Genomic DNA, 16,704 nt, shown 5'->3' on the forward strand with positions numbered 1-16,704 from the left:
TTGCATATCCCTCCTACGTGAAGTGCGCCCCCTAGTGTCAAAACAATAAAACAAAAGTACAATACATAAATACTGATAATAATAATTAAATAGTGAAATGGCTTTTACACCATTGATAGTTTGATTATCAGCATACCTTTATGTCAACCACCTTTCCAGGCACACAGACACATCAATAACATTGTTGTTATATAGATAATCTGTCGAGGTACAACATTTTTCTTAATGTTATTGGACTCCTGGTGCTATTGTCTGCAGAAGAAACACAGCACTACTGACAGTCCTCGCAGACAGATCCAGACAATTAATCAAGCACATTCTATGCAGACTAGTGATGTGAGAAACAAATCACTTCAGTCTTCAGAAGTGAAGAGAGAATGCGAAGAGCAGAGTATAAAATGTGCAAAAACAGTCCAGTGTTTCCTCTGGGATTTCTTGTTGCTGGGGGGGGGGGGGGTGGCTTAATGTGACGGGGTTGGAAATATCTAATACTTTTTCAATGTATTCCAGGCACTACGTCTTTGGTCTTTGAATGAGTAATTTGCTCAAGTCATTTCTTTAAATTTGCTGTGTTTCTGAGGATCACTTACTCAACAGCACAGCTTTAAGTCTCCTGCTCAAAGGAACACTGACGGTGGTTGGCGGCACCTGGAGAACTGATGTTCAGTGGTCAGCCCTTATCTACACTCAAGGCTAATGATACCACTGCAACAAATGTTTCTCAATCTTCATGTCCATCTCCAACCTCTCCATCTCCCTCTGGTACCGCTGCTTCCTTTCCTTCAGCATCATCTCCGTCTCCTTCTTGAGCCACTTCTCCATCTCTTTCGGAATCCTCTTCATCTTCTTTTGCACACTCTGCATCCTTTCATGCAACATGCGCCTCCTCTCCTTGTACACACTCTCCATGCGCCTCCTCTCCATGTGTCTCCTCTCCTTGTACAACTTCTCCTTGTGCCTCTTCTCCATGTCAATCATCCTCTCCGTGTCCTTCCAAACACTCTCCATCTCCTCCTGCAAATTCACCATCTCAACCATTTCCAAGTGGATGCTCTCTCTCTCCCCCTGGATGTCCTGTTGAGCGTGCAGTGTCGTCAGGTCAACCACCCGGGACCTTTCCCCTGTTACCCTCTCCAACTTACTCACCAACCGCTCTAACTCGCTTTGGAGTATTGTCTTCATCTCCTGGTATCTTTTCAACATCTCTCTCTGGAGACTGATCTTCTCCTCGATCCACCGTCTCATCGAGTCTCTCTGCAAACTGTCAGTCTCACACACGCTGTCCATCTTGCCTATCAACATTCCTATCTGGTCTCTCCCCTTCCAGAAACTTTGCATGTCCCTCTGAAGCCTCTCTCTTATCATCTGAGGGTCCTCGCTCTCCATCCCCCAGATCCTCACTCTCCTCATCTGGAACTGGATCTCCTCCATCTCCCTCTCCTCCTCCTCCTCTTTCTGGGCTAGATGCCAGTTTACCTCATTGTTGTAGCACGTTCCTCCATTCTCCTCCACCATTTTGTCAATCTTCTCCATCAGCTCTCTCACCTGTGTTATGTTCCCTACAGCTTTATTGTCAAAGACGTGATATCTTCCTCTGCACAGCGCTACCAGTCTGCTGAGGTCAATGTGACCATGAATCAGTCTGTCTATGCTGTGACCCTCTAGCTGGTCTCCATGAGTAAACAGAATGATGGCATGATTTGTCAATTCTGAACCAAACATGGTCTCTAAAAGTTCCATCATTATTTTGTCCTGGTGTGTGAACCTGCCTTGCACAGACACCACTATGAGGAAGGCGTGGGGCCCTGGACTTGACATAGTGACACTCTTTCTAATCTCCCAAGCTATTTCCTCTGCACTACGCTGTGTGTCAAACAGGCCTGGAGTGTCCACCACGCTGATTTGCCTTCCATCTACCGGAGCCTGCTGAACTTCACTTGTTTGGGTTACAGAGGAACAGCTCAGTTCAGAATGGAAATGATTTCCTCCCAGGATTGTGTTTCCTGTTGCACTCCTTCCGCCACCGGTTTTGCCCAGCAGCACAATCCTCCTTGGATCTGATTACAGGAAAAAACACACCATATTTCAGAATTGATCAGCTACAGTGCCATGAATAACAAACTTGCTTAAACAGTAGGCAATGTAATCAGAGTTCATACAATCACTTTTTCCTGGGTAATGTAGAATAGTGATTATTGGTGTTCAGTGCTAATGATAGATGTGGTGCTCTCTTGATCTACCTTCACATTGGGCTGCAATAACTTATTGCCAATGTCAATAATACATTTATATCAGTTCATTCAGCTATGTGAGACAGCAAAAAAAATACATAAGATTGAAAAGAATCACAGAGGCTCTGGCTACACTAGCGTAAAGACGTGTGCAACTGAATTCTTCTGCACTTCACACAGAAGACAAGTTTACAGGATGTTTTATGACCAATTGTGCTAATCAGAAACGCTTACACCTAAATGAACACATCGGAGCCACGACGGCAGATGCTGGAGAGCGCAGCGCAATATCTTAATCAAAAATAAGCATGTTATTGTCTGCTTTTCAGAGTTTGTTTTAGTTTGGCATAAGTTGTGCATTGAAGTGGGACATTGTTTAATCTTGAATGCATGGTTAAGCTGCATAATAAAGTAAGGTTACCGCCCCCAAACCAGTGGTTTACTTGTGCACATGGCATTTTATAATCCAGCTGCATCCACACCTAAAAGCAGTGCACTAACAAAGACCATGCAATGAGTTTCATAATTCTACATTTCTTTTTACAATAAAATAGGAAAATGCATCCCCAGTCAATCCATTAATTTTATTAGTCATGTTGTCTGGGTACTTCAGTTAAAGCTGTCTGCTATAAGACTCCCAGTGAAGTTTCAACGTTCCCTGTTTCTCCTGGTTAGCCTCTATATTTTCAAGGTTCACTAGACACGCCATAGAATTATGGATAGATTCTAAAACAACAACATACACTCACTGGCCCCTTCATTAGGTACACCTTTTCAACTGCTCATTAACACAAATATCTAATCAGCCAATCATGTGGCAGCAACTCAATGCACTCAGGCATGTAGACATATTCTACATATTCAAGAACAATGTGCAGAAGTTCACACCAAGCATCAGAATGGGGAAAAAAGACGATTTAAGTGACTTTAAACGTGGCATGTTTGTTGGTGCCTGATAGGCTGGTTTGAGTATTTCACAAAGTGCTGATCTACTGGGATTCCCCCGCACAAACATCTCTAGGGTTTAAAGAAAGAAAATATCCAGTGAGCGGCAGTTCTCTGGGCAAAAATGCTTTGTTGATGGTAGAGGTCAGGGGAGAATGGCTCGAGCAGAATGTCAACAGTACCTTAAATAACCACTTACAACCAAGTTATGCAGAAGAGCATTTCTGAATGCACAACACGTCAAACCTTGAAGCAGATGGGCTACAGCAGCAGAAGACCACACAGGGTGACACACAGATAAGACCCGGAAACTGAGGCTACACCCAGCAGAATTGGACAATAGAAGACAGGGAAAATGTTGCCTGGGGTAATGAGTCTCAATCTCTGCTGCAACATTCAGATGGTAGGGTCAAAATTTGACATAAACAACATGAAACATGGATCAACCCTGCCTTGTATCAACGGTTCAGGCTGGTGGGGGTGTAATAGTGTGGGGGATATTTCTTGGCACACTTTGGGCCCCTTAGTACCAATTGAGCATTGTTTAAAGGCTACAGCTTGAGTATTGTTGCTGGCCATGTCCATCCATTTATGACCACAGCGCATCTTCCAATGGCAACTTCCAGTAGGATAATACACCACATCACAAAGCTGACATGTCAAACTGGTTTCTTGAACATGACAATGAGTTCACTGTACACAAATGGCCTCCACAATCGCAGGTACCTAATGAAGCGGCCAGTGAGTGTATAACTGCTATTTCAAGTTGTTTTGAATACAGCATTACGCATGACGAGGAAAAACCCTTAAAACGTTTATGGTTTACATAAAACACTTGCATTAAATGCTGGAATGTGTTGTTTATATCCGATTAATCAGAGTAATAAACAACAGATTTATAATTGATCAAAATAGTCGCTAGCTCCAGGCCTACTTTAAACCACTTGATTCATTCCTGGTCATTCAAGATTTATCTGAGAATTATCTGAGATAGAAAAAAAATAAAGTGTATTTGTCTCGGAAATTGTGCTTTAAAATATATATATACAATTTGCTATACATACTTAGGGAAATCAATGTCTTTTTCAGTAGTGATTTGACCTGGTCTGGATCACCACTCTTGTTGTCGAACACATGGTATCTTCCTTTGCATTTCTTCACCAGTTCTGTCAGGTCTTCTGACTCAGCAATAAATTCTTCTATAGTTTGGTGTACTAGCTCATCTCCTCTGGTGAACAGGATCCAGGTTTGGTTTGAGAAACTCTCTCCTAGAAGCTCTTCTACTTTACTGATGACACTATTTTCTTCTTCTGTCAACCTGCCAATCTTCATGACCAACAGAAACACACGGGTGCCAGATGAGGTTAAATTGAGGACTTCCTGACTTTTCTGCTGAACAAGTACTTCTGGTAGACCCTGGTTGCAGAATCCAGGTGTGTCATAAACCAAAAAGTCTATTCCATCAATTGTGACACTTTGTATTTCAATATCAGTGGTCACTGATCTGGAACTCTTCTTTGACTTAAAAGCTGTTCGTCCCAGGAAGGTGTTACCCGTCGCACTAATCCCGGCTCCTGTTTTACCAAGTAACACAACTTGTAATGGTTTAGGAGGGCCCATAGCTTGACCCATCTTCTCAAAATCATTGTGTCCCTGTAAAAGGGGGGTGAAGCAGGAATACAAGATTTTTAAATAGTCAAACAGAACACAGAAAAGTAATCCCATGACAATTTTGTGACTGCAACATTGTCACAGCACAGGAGACATTTCTTATTTACTGGGATGTAGAATAAAGTGTGCAAAGAATGAGACAAAGATGTACGTATATCATACAAATGTCTGGGATCTTTCATTTCAGATCATGAAACCAACATTTTACAGTTCCATATTAGTTCAGTGTGTTTATACAGAATCACCAAACAAGGACCTGCAAACTGTTCAGACTTGAAAAGGTCCCACTTCCTTTCATTATGTATTATCAAAATGTAGGTTAGAGGGTAAACAAACAAATAACGTAATGATTATCAAAAAACAAAAAGGTGGCATTTGATTAAACGGCTAGTTAGAGATGTTTCGAGTAAAATACCCACTGCAGCGAATTTGAAGAGTAACTACGTGGACACGTAAACAAGCTAGCCTATCCACACAACATTCACCTACCTGCGATTGTGAATTGTATTGTTAGGATTTCCTAGCTAACGTCCCCGTACAGCTAGCACCAAATCTCCCAGGCTGTGGTTCTGATCATGTAGGTTGTTACTTTTTTTTTTGGTTTTGAGAGTTGAATCAAGCGTATGGCTTCGTGGTATCCATCGCGTAAACTCGGCTTCCTTTCTAGTATCATTCCCTTCGGTGGATGTTTTCGAAAACGATAAAACTGTAAAAACGAAACAAACATGTAAGCAACATTAAAGAAACACTTCCGGGTCACGAAAATCTGGAATTTTCCAAAATAAGAGAGACCAACGAATTACTTAAAAACTAAGATAAATCGGGTTTATTAATTGTTTGAGATCATGTACCTCTCAAAACATTGACAATTCAAATATGATTAGATTTAAGAGTAATTTCGATAAAAAGTGGGTGTTAAAACACGTTCCAAGGGTAAAATTCTGACAATGCCAATGTCAGAATATGGAAAACATATTCCCTCATAGCTCATAAACTATTGAATATTCCACAGAGAAAGCAATGTAGGAAATGTTCAGGAGAATGTGTAGAGTAAGACAAACCTGTCTAATCATGGGGAACGGTGTGCTACATCTAGCAACACAATATTTCCACACCCTCTTTTTCCACAATGTAACTCAATGGATATGAAATATATATTGCCCTATACAGAAAAAAACTGTTCTATACGCCACAGTGAATGTATTGTAGGAAATGTTTAGGAGACTATATAGAGTGTTTATGTGCAAAATAATCAAGGGGCACTGTGTATTTGCAATTGTTGCTGGTGTTTTACTCCGCCCACCCCATTGCCCACAATGTAACTCAATGCATATGAAATATATATTGCCCTATACAAAAAAAACTGTTCTATACGCCACAGTGAATGTATTGTAGGAAATGTTCAGGAGACACTATAGAGTGATTATATGCAAATAAATCAAGGGGCACTGTGTATTTGCAAATGTTGCTGGTTTTTTACTCCACCCATACCATTGGCCACATTCCAAATTGCTGAATAGCCTTCAATTTAGATCCATTATTCATTTTGTTAATGGAGGTGATAATCCCCACTTGGTGATAACTTAACAATTCAGCCAATGATCTAATGTAGTTGTCAATTACTTATATTAACTGGCTATTAGCCTTCTGTATTAGAGATGTAGATGTAGTATTTTATCTGTAAAAATATAAAATGTATTTTTAATGTGTGAATGTGATACTGAAAAGAAAGGTACAAAATCAGCAGGGGATCAAATATTCTTTCCCTCACTGTACAATACAAGCCTTCATATGTCTCAATTAAAACATGTATCTTTCAATATAAGGACAAATACACATTTTCTTCTCAAATTAAGCAATGGCTGGAATGTAGTTGTAATAAAATAAATCCTTCTTATAGAGTTGATGAATTTGAACTTATTCTAGTATGTAATAGTTGGAAATTGGTTATGATGTGATTTAGTTGTAAAAATTTGTTTGCTAATCTAAAAGGTATAAAACTGTAAATGGTCTTTTGGACTCACCTACATCTCTAAAGGTGGTACAACTGGCTAATTACCAGTTAATATAAAATGACAGCAACATTTGCAAATTCTCAGTGCCCCTTGAATTTTTTGCATATAATCACTGTATAGAGTCTCCTTGCTTTTATGCATATAATTATTCTATATACTTTCCTGAACATTTCCTACAATGCTTAGTGTATATTATAAAAATTTAAAGTGTCAAAATTGCTACATTTAATATTATAAAAATTGCGTTTTACCGTGGACTTCTGAAAACCGGAAGTCTTATTGTTGCTACGGAATCTCTAATGTTGCTACTCGCAAAATCACGTCTTTCGATTTGGGTGGCAGATCGCATCCAACTGAAGGTGCATATACTGCCACCCAGTGGTGTCGTTAGCCCTGGGCGTCGGGGGCTATAGCCCCGGTTCTTTTATGAATTGCCCCGGATCTCAAATGGAACAAAAATAATAATAATAAAAAAATAGCCCCTGATCTATTCATCAATAATTCCGATTGCGCATTATGACAATGTGGACGTGTAGCCCGCTAGTGTGTACATAAAAAATTCTGCATGTTCATTCAAAACCCTGTACTTTCTGTCCTGGGTGGGGCGAGAGGGTGGGCTAAGCCCTGAATGTATTGTGATCCTAGCAATGCCTCTGCTGCCACCTACTGCACAGGAGTGTGAGAAAGGTCAAGGCCTCCCTCACTAAAAGACCTGTAGCCAAATGAAAAGAGAACACCCCTATAACAACCTCCTTACCTGCCCCACCCCTGAGAACACCACCCAGGTCCCATCCCCACTTAGCCTCCAATACCTTGACATACAAACTTTCCCTATCATAATTCATCATTCCTTTCACAGTAAAACAGTACATGCTCCACAGTTTCCATCCCCAAACACTCATCACACAATCCCATGTCATGTTAAAATCAAAAGGTGCTTCAACAAAGTATTAATTTAAGGGTGTGCACACTTACGCAACCAGGTTATTGTGAATTTTTCTTTTTTTCCCCTCAAAGATTTCAGTTTGCTTTTCAATTGAATTGTTCACGTTAGAGGGCTGCATTGGGATTGGGTCACGCGGGACCCAACGCAAATCTCACGGGAGCGGGCAGTAATGGGCGGCAAAAAAAAACCACTGCGCGATCGGAAGTTGTGATCAGTTGCATAATGACATGATGGAGATCAAACAAAGTATTTACAGCACAGAAAAGAACCTCAAACAAGGTATTTACAGCACAGAAAAGAACCACAAACAAGGTATTTACAGCACAAAACCTAAGCAAGGCAAGTCTGACATTTGGAGAAGTTTCTCAATTGTTTGTGATAAAGATGGAAAGGAGCTGAACTTCGTTCATTGTGACAAATGTGCAAAAATACTAATTTACAGTGAGCACAAATCCGGCACGTCTGGGTTGAAGCGACACACCTGCTCTGTTCTACCCGGTCAAAGTAAGCTGGTTTTCAAGGATAAACAACATCTCCCTACACACATTAAACAAGAAACTACAGAGAAATGTGTGGAATTGTGCTGTCTAGACATAAGGCCATATGACTTCCAAAATTCGTTTCCTTCGTTTTTTCCTGCGGGACGGGAGAAGACAAACTCAATGCATCTCTATTTTTGTGCGGGAATAAATTCTCAAGTTTTACGGGTGCGGGCGGGATTGGACATACATATTGCGCGAGCGGGCGGGAGTGTAACACATACGTTGCGGGTGGTAATGGTCAGAAATTCGGCGGGAGCGGGCGGGAGTGGGATGAAGAAAACAGTCCTGCGCAGGGCTCTAATTCACGTTATAGGTCACATTAAAGTTGGAAAAAGTTCTGACATGATTCATCTTTGTCTCATTCTTTTACATCAAAAGAACCTGAGGGTATAGAGATTCTATATCCACTGTATGTCATGTGATCAGGGAGCTATTTAAAAAAATATATATACTTTTTTAATGTTTTTGTTATTTATTTATTTTAAAATCTGGATTAATTTTTTTGGGAAATCTGAAGGGTGTACAAAATGCTGCTCTATGTAGGGAATAACCTACCATCAAAATGATGTCACATGCTGAAAAAGGAATTTAAATCTTAAAGTTTTAAATACATCATCATTTTCTTCCGCTTCATCCGGGGCCGGGTCGCGGGGGCAGCAGTCTAAGCAGAGATACCCAGACTTCCCTCTCCCCAGACACTTCCTCCAGCTCTTCTGGGGGGACACAGAGGCGTTCCCAGGCCAGCCGGGAGACATAGTCCCTCCAGCGTGTCCTAGGTCTTCCCCGGGGTCTCCTCCCGTTGGGACGGGCCCGGAACACCTTCCCAGGAAGGCGTTCCGGAAGCATCTGAAACAGTTGCCCAAGGCACCTCAGCTGACCCCTCGCGATGTGGAGGAGCAGGGGCTCTACTCTGAGCTTAATTGAAGGGCTTGAACCAAAATAACATGAAACATTTAGGAATTGCAGCCATTTTCATGCACAGTCACAAATGATCACAATCATAAATAAAATGTAAATCTTTAATACTTTGTCGAGAATCCTTTACAGGCAATGACTGCATGAAGTGTGGAATACATGGACATCACCAAACATTGGGTTTTCCTCCTTTGTGATGCTTTGCCAGGCCTTTACTGCAGCTGTCTTCAGTTGTTGTTTGTTCGTGGGTCTTTCTGCCTTAAGCTTTGTCTTCACCAAGTGAAATGCATGCTTGATCAGGTTGAGATCAGGTGATTGCCCTGGCCATTGGTTTACAGATCAATCAATCAATCAAATGTATTTATAAAGCCCTTTTTACAACAGCAGTTGTCACAAAGTGCTTTTACAGAAACACCCGGCCTTAAACCCCAAGGAGCAAACAACAGTAGTGTTGAATTTCAGTGGCTAGGAAAAACTATTTTTAGGAAGGCCGATTTTTTGGAAGAAACCTAGAGAGGACCCAGGCTCAGAGGGGTGACCAGTCCTCTTCTGGCTGTGCCGGGTGAGATATTAAGAGTCCAATTGGAATAATTAATAAATGCTTGTGGGCTAAGTCCAGAGTCTATTTAAATTTAGACTAGGTCAGAAGTATGACCAGATGGACAAGGACAGGGACAGCAACGGGCCCCCCAAACCAGGTACTCCACTGGTGTGGACAGGGGCAGGGGTCGGCAACCCAAAATGTTGAAAGAGCCATATTGGACCAAAAAAAATAAAACATTTGTCTGGAGCCGCAAAAAATATAACGCCTTATATAAGCCTTATAATGAAGGTAATGTAAGTGTCTATATTACCCCCTTAGTATCAAAATGATAAGTAGGCTACAAATACATAGTGAGCACTCATGATTAAATGTTTATTTTCCCTGCAGGGCATCCTGGACAGAATGAGGCACCACGTGACTACTCTGCTGTACCATGGGGCTTTAAGTTTAACTTGCGTCATAAGTTTAATGTATTATGTTTCGTTGCATTGATGAAATTAAAGAAATACAATAAAGACATCAGATTTCTGATGTAATTTTTACTTTAGGATTTGAAAATACAACAAAACGTGCAACGTGCATAGACCTCCTGTAATTTCAGACCTCCCCATGGGTATAAAATGCAGTCCTCTTCAATCCTCAATAATACACTTTATTATCTCCCGGGTTGCAACAAAACTAGCAGCAGTAGTGGAGTTTGGAGATGCAATCTACTTCTTAAATTTATCTTTGCGCTCCTCTAATTTTTCCAGAAGTAATGCAATCGCACTTTTTCTCTCACTCCCAACTGGGTACTTGGCTGCAAATGTAGCATGCTTTCCCTGGAAATGTCTTTCCACATTACTCTTTTTGTTATTTGACAACTTCTCATTACAAAGCAAACATGCAGGCAATCCTTCCGCATTGGCAATGAACGAAAACGATTCGGTCCAAGAACTGTTGAATCCACTGTTCTCGTCAGCTATCTGTGTTGAATCCTCTGTTCTCCTCAGCTATCTGTGTTGAATCCTCTGTTCTCCTCAGCTATCTTTCTCTTTTTCCCCTTGGGATCCATGGCCCATGACACACCCGCCGGTTTGTTTGTTTTTCAGCATCACGACAATCTGACAGAAACGTGTGTTGCAGTCTATAACGTAAATCTTCGTTGACAGAAATGTTGAAATTAAATATTTATTATACAAATGTTTACAACGTTGAAAAACTTTAAGAATGTTTATTAATTTATATCATACAGAAATTATATTAAAACAAATTATTATAATTTTTTCATAATTTTGAAAAAGCTCCAGGGAGCCACTAGGGCGGCGCTTAAGAGCCGCATACGGCTCTAGAGCCGCGGGTTGCCGACCCCCGGCCTAGGGTGTCCTGGTGCCACGTGCACTGATGGACACCCTTATGCTTGAACATGGTGTTCGTTATGGACAAACTGTGACTAGCACAGAAGTCCAATAACTGAACACCGCTCGGGTTCAGATCAGGGGGGCCGTTCCTCCCAATCACACCCCTCCAGGTGTCGCTGTCGTTGCCCACGTAGGCGTTGAAGTCCCCCAGTAGAACGATGGAGTCCCCAGTTGGAGCACTTTCCAGCACCCCTCCCAGAGACTCCAAGAAGGTCGGGTACTCTGCACTGCCGTTCGGCCCGTAGGCACAAACAACAGTGAGAGACCTATCCCCGACCCGTAGGCGCAGGGAAACGACCCTCTCGTTCACCGGGGTAAACTCCAACACATGGCAGCAGAGCTGTGGAGCTATAAGCAAACCCACACCAGCCCGCCGCCTCTCACCATGGGCAACTCCAGAGTGGTGAAGAGTCCATCCTCTCTCAAGGAGTGTGGTTCCAGAGCCCAAGCCGTGCGTAGAGGTGATCCCGACTACCTCTAGTCGAAACCTCTCAACCTCATGCATGATCTCAGGCTCGCCAGCGAGGTGACGTTCCACGTCCCTAGAGCTAGTTTCCGTGTCCAGGGATCGGGTTGTCTAGGCCCCCGCCTTCCGATCCTCTCTGCACCGGTCCCTTATGGTCCCTCCTGCAGGTGGTGAGCCCACGGGAAGGCAGCCCCACGTTGCTCCTTTGGGCTGAGCCCGGCCGGGCCCCATGGGGAAAGGCCCGGCCAACAGGCGCTCGCGTACGAGCCCCAACCCCGGGCCTGGCTCCAGGGTGGGGCCCCGGCTGCGCCACACCGGGCGACGTCACGGACCTCAAAAATCATTAAAGGGTTTTGAACCGCTCTTAGTATGACCCGTCGCCTAGGACCTGTTTGCCTTGGGAGACCCTACCAGGGGCATATAGCCCCAGACAACATAGCTCCTAGGGTCACTCGGGTACTCAAACCCCTCCACCACGTTAAGGTGGCAGTTCATGTACAGTTCAAATACTTCTCTTAAATTGTGTTGGTGCTTAACCTTTTCACGCGTGAGTTGGAAATATTCCTTACCGACCCCCCAGCGTGAGTTTTTTGCACGTGACTTCAGTACTCTGCAGCATTTGAACTAACGCCAGCATTTGAACAGTCACCTTGCCAGGTAAGGAACACTACATGCATTGCATTGCAAGCTTCTCTAGTTGACTCGAATTCTAAGAGCCGCAAAAGTTGGTTGATTTATAACTGTAGCTAGCTACAAAACGTCAACTAACCGCTAGCAAACGTCAGCTGCCCACTAGCTAACAAATCGTGACCAGTAATTCAGTGCAGTGAAAATGAATAAACTATATAAAATGCATACAAAGGGTAACGTAACTTCTAGAAAGTTTTTGATCGGTAGTAGTCACTAATATAATTTGTTTTTGTGTATTAGTGTTGGCTGTCTGTTGGTACGTAAGTAACACTTCTTGTCCCGATTTGAATGCTTTCTACCTGGTTAATATCATAGTATGGTCTTGAAACAGTTACAATCAGGAAATAAAGTTATAAACACTGTTTGAGCTAAATGTGAGTAAATAACAGCGCGGTCTGACCAGCCATTGTTACGTTACTTGTAGCTAGGCATGCTAATGGTGCGTTCTAAACATGACGTTCTAATCACACCAGTGTGATCGTAAGCTTCAGGGACCACTCTAGATTGATCACACCGGTGTGACCGTACGCACCAAAGGGTTAACTGGGAAACCAAAAGCTGTGCAATGTGTGACCCTTCCTCTTGAGGTATACTTCATTGATTTGAAGCATCATATAGGTCATATAATCAGACAGCTATTGAAATTCTAAACTGTACATAGTTTTAATGTGTTCATAAAAATATATTCATATCTTTATTATCCATAAAAAAGTTTATCAATCAATGAAAGGCAGCCGATTTACCTTTCTTCCTCAACATTTTAACTTTGGTTTGAGGTTTATAGGTGATGTCAGATTTGCTGAGATTTGAAAATGTTGATGATGCACTTCGTTGACGCTCCCTTGCGACGTGCTTTGTTATTTGCGGATTGACTGCGGTGTCGCCATAAATGTCTCCTGCAATTTGAAAATAACGGTCGGAATCGAGATAAGGAGACCTGTACAATGTTGTCCACATTTTTTCTTTCATAACGAGACTAACCCGGTGTTTGTAGATTAAAATGTTTGCGAGCTATTGGGCTTTGAATGTCTGAATATCGTTCAAACTATCTTTACCTAGCCGCATATACTTAGATGTTTGCAATAGTGATGGCCAAACGAGGCTTCATTAGCGTTATTTTAGCAGCGGAATATTATGCTGGCAGCACACAGAATTTCTTTATCACAATAAAAGCCATCACTGAAATTTATTAGGCAATACAGTTATACAGTTTGTTCAAATTAAAATATTTTTCTTCAAGTGAAAAGACAATCCTGGGAAGCCACATATTTATTGCGCAATGGGTGGTGGTCTATTTTACCCAAATAGCATGCATAATATGCAAGTATGCGACATTCAGACCCGGAGGCTTATCTCCAGGTTTTCGCCTGGCTGGCCAGTTACTTTAGACACACAATTCAAATTTTCCACCAAACCATCATCTAGTCCGCACACTTAAAAACACTATCAAACATATATATTTGGTAAATCACCAACTTTGTGTTTAGGCATGGTCCAGGCACAGATTTGTGCTAAAGAAGGATTGATAAATTATCAGAATTTTGCTCAAAATATCTTTATTTCTAGATTTTTGTTCCAACAAAAAAAAAGCCCATTTACAAGGCTCATGGCTTTTATAGTTAGTGAAAGTGAATACAATAATTAAAACTCACGCGCGAACATATAATTGTGTATAAAAGTATAGTAAACAGCCCTATTGAACATTATAAATAGATAATGTATTATGTTCGATTCATTGTTAAAGAAATACAAACTTACCAGGAAATTGTCCTTGACAAAGCCATTTTTAGTATTTCCGTTAACTGTTCAGCCTGGTCTCAGGAGACTACGCAGACTATTTTACGTCAATATTTGAAAGCCGAATTAGTAAGAAATTTTACTTCGGTAAAGTAACGTTAGAGTAATAGTCCAGAAAAATAAGGTAGGGCGTGATTTGAACCGAGAACCTTCTACTGCTCTACACCCTGCCCCAAACGAGCTTCCTGTTAGTTTACTGAAATTCCAGACTAATGCACGTATCCAATAAATTGAATTCCTTGATAAAGGATCATTTTCAACAGGCTAAAACTGATAACAGTTTACAGCCATTCAAGGTAACATCAGCCTATTGAAGGAATAGGAACCTCAAAGGCATCTTGGTACATTCGAATTTCAAACAGGTCTCGGAACCATTAACACCTTATTTCGGGAATTTGGAATATATTGAGAACATACAGTTGTGTTTATAAGTTAGCATACCCTGACAGAAATTTTGGCATTGATTTTGATCATGCATATTTTTTTAATCTTCTATTGAAGGATAGTGATAAAAAGAAGCCATTCTAAAACCATAATGATTACAGATATCACCCAAATGGCCCTGATCCAAAAAGTTTACATACCCTTGAATGTTTGGCCTAGTTACAGACACACACGGTGAAACACACAGGTGAAAATGGCAATTAAAGGTGAATGTCCCACACCTGTGGCTTTTTAAATTGCAATTAGTGCTGTGTATAAATAGTCAATGAGTTTGTTAGCTCTCATGTGGATGCACTGAGCAGGCTAGATACTGTGCCATACGGGGCAGAAAAGAACTATCAAAAGACCTTTGTAACAAGGTAATGGGAAAAAGCCCAGTTACATGGTGCCCGACAACACCTTGACACACCTAACAGCTTTTGGGAACATTCATTTGGAATGATGAGACTGAAATAGACCTTTATGGTCACAACCATAAGCATTGTGTTTGAAGGGGGGTCAACAAGGCCTATAATGAACAGAATACCATCCCCACTGGCAAGCATGGTGGTGGCTCACTGATGTTTTGGGAGTGTGTGAGCTCTAAAGGCACAGGGAATATTGTGAAAATTCATGGCAAGATGAATGCAGCATGTTATCAGAGAATACTGGCAGACAATTTGCACGAAAAGCTGAAAGCTGCTAATGGGAAGCTCTTGGACTTTCCAGCACGACAATGACCCTAAGCAGAAGGCCAGGTAGACCCTCCAGTGGTTACAGCAGAAAAAGGTGAAGGTTCTGGAGTAGCCATCACAGTCTCCTGACATCATCGAGCCACTCTGGGGAGATCTCAAACGTGTGTTTCATGCTAGACGACCAAAGACTTTGCATGACCTGGAGACACCTGCAGGAATTCTAGGCTTCATAGACAACTATTACAAAAGACTGCACGCTGTCATTGGTGTTAAAGGGGGCAATACACAGTATTAAGATCTAAGGGTATACAGACTTTTGAACAGTTGTCAGTTAATTTTCTTTCTTTGTTGCCATGTTTTGTTTTATGCTTGTGCCATTCTGTTATGACCAACAGTTTAATATGAATCCCATATGACGTGTTTTCTTTACAAATGGTACATATTACCAGTTCTCCAAGGGTATGCAAACTTTCGAGCACAGGTGTACATCCCAGTTTGGGGGCTTGTATCGTATAGCAGCTGCATCTTGACACATCCAACATGGTCTATGTGGTAGAGGGTCTAGAGGGTAGGGGCCTCTATGTGGGAGAGACAGAGGACACAATTAAGGCAAGACTTAAACAGCATCTATATATAAAAAAAGAAGCAAGCTTCTACGATGTTGTATAATCATTTTGGTGGACATGCTACTGACAACTTATAGATTGCAGGGTTGGAGTCCAATGGGAGATGGACCACAGGTCAGAGACAGAGCGGAGAGGAATTGTATATTGACCCTAAATACTACAGTACCAAAAGGTTTTAATGAGAGAACCTAAAGGTCTAGTGGACTTAGCTGACCTCTTTGACCACATGGTTGAGTACTTTGTAACAGGCTAACTGTAAACCCAGATTAGAACTTAGGGTTCCATGTAAAATAAGATAACCAAAGTAGAATTTGTTCCTTCATATATCCATAGCTAAAAAAGGTAAATAATTCATGTTTAAACCTACCATACTTACCTGAATATACTTAACCAGAGGAAGAATACTGCATGGACCCGAGCATCCTCACAGTGTACACACTTGAAAGGTTTATCTCATTGTTTAAACCAAATAAATTGTAAGGGAACTATTCCCAACCCTAACCTGAACCATAGTGCTGTGATACCTAACCAAACTTTAACCTAACCTTTTGAGTTTTCTAACCTTACCCCAAACCTTAACCCCAGTGCTGTGATATCTAACCTTAACCCTAACCTTAACCCCAGTGCTGTGACATCTAACCTTAACCCCAGTGCTGTGACATCTAACCTTAACCCAAACCTTAACCCCAGTGCTGTGATATCTAACCTTAATCCTAACCTTAACCCCAGTGCTGTGATATCTAACCTTAACCCCAGTGCTGTGATATCTAACCTTAACCCTAACCTTAACCCCAGTGC

At 41.6% G+C, this 16,704-nt stretch overlaps 1 protein-coding gene across 1 annotated transcript; it reads right to left on the minus strand.

Annotated features, from left to right (window-relative positions):
- Nucleotides 1-119: 119 nt before the first annotated feature.
- Nucleotides 120-5,588, minus strand: LOC105008236 (GTPase IMAP family member 8). Its single transcript, XM_020048278.2, has 3 exons — nucleotides 5,337-5,588; nucleotides 4,241-4,829; nucleotides 120-2,057 (listed from the first exon to the last, which is right to left on the minus strand). The coding sequence occupies exons 2-3, from the start codon at nucleotides 4,806-4,808 to the stop codon at nucleotides 694-696; spliced, it is 1,932 nt and encodes a 643-aa protein (XP_019903837.2). The 5' UTR covers nucleotides 4,809-4,829; nucleotides 5,337-5,588; the 3' UTR covers nucleotides 120-693.
- Between the last annotated feature and the right edge of the window lie 11,116 nt (nucleotides 5,589-16,704).

The sequence above is a fragment of the Esox lucius genome, chromosome 7, assembly GCF_011004845.1.
Source record: "Esox lucius isolate fEsoLuc1 chromosome 7, fEsoLuc1.pri, whole genome shotgun sequence".
NCBI lineage: Eukaryota > Metazoa > Chordata > Actinopteri > Esociformes > Esocidae > Esox > Esox lucius.

What these genes read in the sequence shown, in the direction of transcription:
- LOC105008236 (XM_020048278.2), bottom strand. Translation starts at nt 4,808, where the DNA reads ATGGGTCAAGCTATGGGCCCTCCTAAACCATTACAAGTTGTGTTACTT. An exon ending in AAAGACATTGATTTCCCTAA is followed by an intron (nt 2,058 to 4,240) that starts GTATGTATAGCA and finishes TCCTGTAATCAG; the next exon opens with ATCCAAGGAGGATTGTGCTG.